General features: G+C 37.7%; 1 protein-coding gene across 1 annotated transcript in view; it reads right to left on the bottom strand.

Annotated features, from left to right (window-relative positions):
• Positions 1 to 3,491: 3,491 nt before the first annotated feature.
• Rbm12b (RNA binding motif protein 12B) overlaps positions 3,492 to 4,255 on the bottom strand; it is a 3,332-nt gene continuing 2,568 nt past the window's right edge. Inside the window, exon 2 of the mRNA XM_029476005.1 lies at positions 3,492 to 4,242. Within this exon, the coding sequence (XP_029331865.1) occupies positions 3,837 to 4,242 (406 nt within the window). The 3' untranslated portion in view covers positions 3,492 to 3,836. The remainder of the gene's footprint in view (positions 4,243 to 4,255) is intronic.

Raw genomic sequence — 4,255 nt, 5'->3', positions numbered from 1 at the left:
AATATTTACGGTTTTATAAGTAGGATATTTATTAGTAAAAACAGAAACTTATGCAGGCTTCAGATTTAAGTGACTGAATGTTCATTCAGAATACTGAAAGTATTGTACACTTTTACAATAGCAAAATGATATACGGAATTAAAAAATAAACTTTGTACATAATTACTCAGTGTGAGAAATGTCTGGTTGAAGAAAGTGTGTAAAACTGTTTAATATAAAGTATAAAAATCACAAAATTAAAACAAAGAAGCTGGTGAGATGTCTTGGCACATAAGAGCACTGACTGGTTCCGAGTTCAAATCCCAGCAACAACATGGTGGCTCACAACCATCAGTAATGAGATGTCACACCCCATCATCTGTTGTGTCTAACGACAACTACAGTGTACTTACATGGAATAAATAAATCTTTGAAAAAAAAAGAAAAAGAAAACAAAGAATTTTGACTTGGAAACCAATATAAATTCTTTAAGTCACTTTCTCCTCAATTTAGCTAACAACAGTTAAGTACCATACTTTTTCTCATTCTTGTTTTGTTTTTGTTTGTTTGTTTGTTTTTGAGACAGGGTTTCTCTGTGTAGCCCTTGCTGTCCTGGAATTCACTTTGTAGACCAGGCTGGCCTCGAACTCAGAAATCCACCTGCCTCTGCCTCCCAAGTGCTGGGATGAAAGGCGTAGTTAAATACCATACTTTTTATCACTCTTTAAATGCAACTTTAAAAGCAAATAGATACTCCTAAAAATATTTTTATCATGATGTAAGAAAGTGACACAAAAAAAAATATTTACAGACAGGGTATAATCAGGAATGTGCTGGTATTGAAATTGGTTTCCTAACATAGTCTGACTTCAGGCACCTTGTTTGACTTTCTAAACTTCATTTCTCATTTATAAAATACAGATATAATAATCATTGAGATCATACACATAAAGTGCTTATTGGCTAATATAAGTATCCACTGTCAGCTAGTTCTATTATTGTGAACAAGGAAAATCTAATTGAATACAAAAAAATGTGTATCAAAAAGTCAATATTCATTCAGAAATCTGTATTTATTGAGTCTGAGTTAACTACTGAATACAATGAACCACCACTAAGTTCCTCCTAGAAAAATTCATATTCTTCCCCAGCNTGAGAGTTCCCATTACCCTAAACAGATTATTTTACTGTCTTCTGAACATTTTGTGTAAACTCAGCAATCTATTTAGTATAAAACCTAGAGCCCAGCGCTAAGATAAAATGGTGTTGAAGAAATCATAGACCTGTACATCNTTAGTACAGATTAGATGTCCTGCTCAGCGCATACTATAATATAGCTGCTGAGAAGCTCACACTACCCAGAGCAATTCTTTTGNCTTTGTCCTTGTTACACAAATACAAGTTAGTAAGGATTTCAAGTGCAATTTTATTTTTATAAAACTTTACAAAGTTGTGAATACAAATTTTGAGATTTTCCTGAGGCATCACATGGGAAAATTTCATTTCAGAGTAAGTTCATTTTTTTTTTGGACTAGTTAAAGTTCATAGGAGACAGTCTCACAATGTCTCCACAAACACTTTTACAGGCAAGTAGCAATGAAAGTGCCAAAGCTGATTAATCAGTTATACTCAATGGTTTTATATTGTCACCTTGACACAAGCTGGAGTTATCACAGAGCTTCAGTTGGGGAAGTACCTCCATGACACCCAACTGTGGGGCATTTTCTCAATTGGTGATCAAGTGGGAGGGGGGCCCCATGTAGGTGGTACCATCTCTGGGCTGGTAGTCTTGAGTTCTATAAGAAAGCAAACAGAGCAAGCCAGGGGAAGCAAGCCAGTAAGGAAAATCCCCCCATGGCATCTGCATCAGCTCCTGCTTCCTGACCTGCTTAAGTTTCAGTTTTGACTTCCTTTGGTGGTGAATAGCAACATGAAAGTGTAAGCTGAATAAACCCTTTCCTCCCAACTTGCTTCTTGGTCATGATGTTTGTGCAGGAATAGAAACCCTGACTAAGACAAAATCGTACCAGCATAGTGGGGTATTCCTGTGACAATGTTACCAAGTTTTGGGGAGGACCGTGGAAGGATTTTGGAACTTTGGATTAGAAGATCCATTCGATGTTAAGAGCTCTGTGGGATGTTGTGTAGGAGATTAGAAGATAATGTTGAGAACAGTGCAGAAGATGGAGACCTGGCTTGTGAAATTTCAGAGGGAAGAGTAAAGACTCTTTATCAGGGCTGTTGCTATTTTGATTGTGAAGATTCTGAGGTTTGGATTACCTNGGGCTGAAGAATCAGCTGTGATTAACAAGATACTTGAACCACTAAAGCAAACCTTTGTATTACTGGGACTGTTGATGCTGGTTAGCTGGAGCTAAGGAATTAGCAGCAACTAAAAAGAGACCAGCACCATTGAGGTGAAATCTTCTGGGAAGTGTTTTCTAAGAGCACAAAGAGCAGTGTGTTCCAGAGATAGCAAAGGTTGTACCTTGTGTTGCAACTGGACTTGGTAATGTGTAAGAGTCAGNCACTAGTACTGCTTTTGAAGTCATGAGGGGTCATGAAGAGCAGCTGANGCTCAGCACTGTGAGAGGCTGTGGAAGGACATTGGTGAAGGTGCAGACTCAGTTGCAATTGATATTCCAGGACTGAAGGGGTCATGCAAAGGAGTTGAGGCTTGGCACCATGAAGAGAGCCTATGAGAGGCCGTAGGTGAAGCATGGATATAGAAGAAGACAGCAATGTTTTGGAGATGACAGTACCATCAGATGACCACCAAGAACAGCAGCAGCAGTGAAGTATAGGCAGCTGGAGCCTAGAAGACAAGCTGTGTGCTATAATGGGCAGGGTTGGACATGTGACCCAAGCCCTTGGAGGAGTCTAGAAGATGGTGAATGAATCCCAGACATTGGACTGCTGGAGTTTGATTATGCTTTTGACTGTGACCTTGCCCTGATATTTTTCCCTCTTGAAAGAAGAAAAGTATTTTAGTGGAGCCCACAGTTAAGAGACTTTTCATATAAAAAGACTTCAGATTTTAAAAGATATTTGATATTTTAAAGGAAGTGAACTTTTAATATGTAAAGACTATGGGGTTTTTAAAGTTATTTTGATCTTTGGAAAAAAATAAGAAAGTAAGGGATGAGGCTTAATAGTGATGTGTTTGTGTGTCANGTTGACAAGGGGTCAAGTGTACTGGCTGGTTTTGTATGTCAACCTAGCACAGCTGCACTTATCACAGAGAAAGGAGCTTCAGCTGGAGAATTACCTCCATGAGATCCAGCTGTGGGGCATTTTCTCAATTAATGACGGGGCAGGGGGTGGGGCACGTAGGTGGTACCATCTCTGGGCTGGTAGTCTTGAGTTCTATAAGAAAACAAGCAGAGCAAGCCAGGAGAAGAAACCCAGTAAGAACATCCCTCAATGGCCTCTGCATTAGTTCCTGCTTGAATTTCAGTCCTGATTTCCTTTGGTGAACAGCAACATCGACGTGTAAACTGAATAAACCCTTTCATCCCCAACTTGTTTCTTGGTCATGATGTTTATGTAGGTATGGAAGCCCTGACTAAGACATCAGTCAGTGTTCATTTCCTTCTATGATTAAAAACAAAATAAAAACAAAGTAAAAAATGAAAACAAAGAATTCANGAAATTCTCTCCCACCTGTCAAGAACGGAATATTTTTAATTTTAAAGTAGGGGGTAAAAGAATGTCCATTTATAAGCAAAAAGAAACGAGATTTACATAACACATTTTTTCTATTCACAAGTTAAAAATAAAATTTTTCATCTCTATAAAAAACTTTACTTTCACTGCATGAATACTGTGGAAGAAAACTGTTTACTTAGAAAGGCCCTCTAAAGCAAGATAAGCTGAACTTTGCGAGGACCAACTGGTCTAACACTTAGATCTTTAACTGCAGCTAGAGCTTCATTATAATTTGTCATAGCAACAATGGCTTCTCCTATAGGTAATCCTTGCTCATTATATTGTAATGAAACGGATCCAGGTATGACTTTATAACCATGAAAAAAGTCTAAAATTTCATTAGCATTAGCTTTGAATGGAATATTGGATATCTTGACAGTAATTATTTTACCTGAAACACAATTTAAATTTAGATCAGACATAACTTTTGTATCAGGAAAACTTCCAAATTTATACTTTTCAAAATCAAATTTGCCACCTAGTAGGTGATCAAATTTCACAAAAGGATGTTGACCTCTGAAATCAGGTGGGGTCCAAAACTCCTCTCCAGGAGATCTAAAATTTTTAG

Source organism: Mus caroli, chromosome 4, assembly GCF_900094665.2.
Source record: "Mus caroli chromosome 4, CAROLI_EIJ_v1.1, whole genome shotgun sequence".
NCBI lineage: Eukaryota > Metazoa > Chordata > Mammalia > Rodentia > Muridae > Mus > Mus caroli.
The sequence above is the reverse complement of the archived record's forward strand: the minus strand, read 5'-3'. Positions and strand labels throughout refer to the sequence as shown.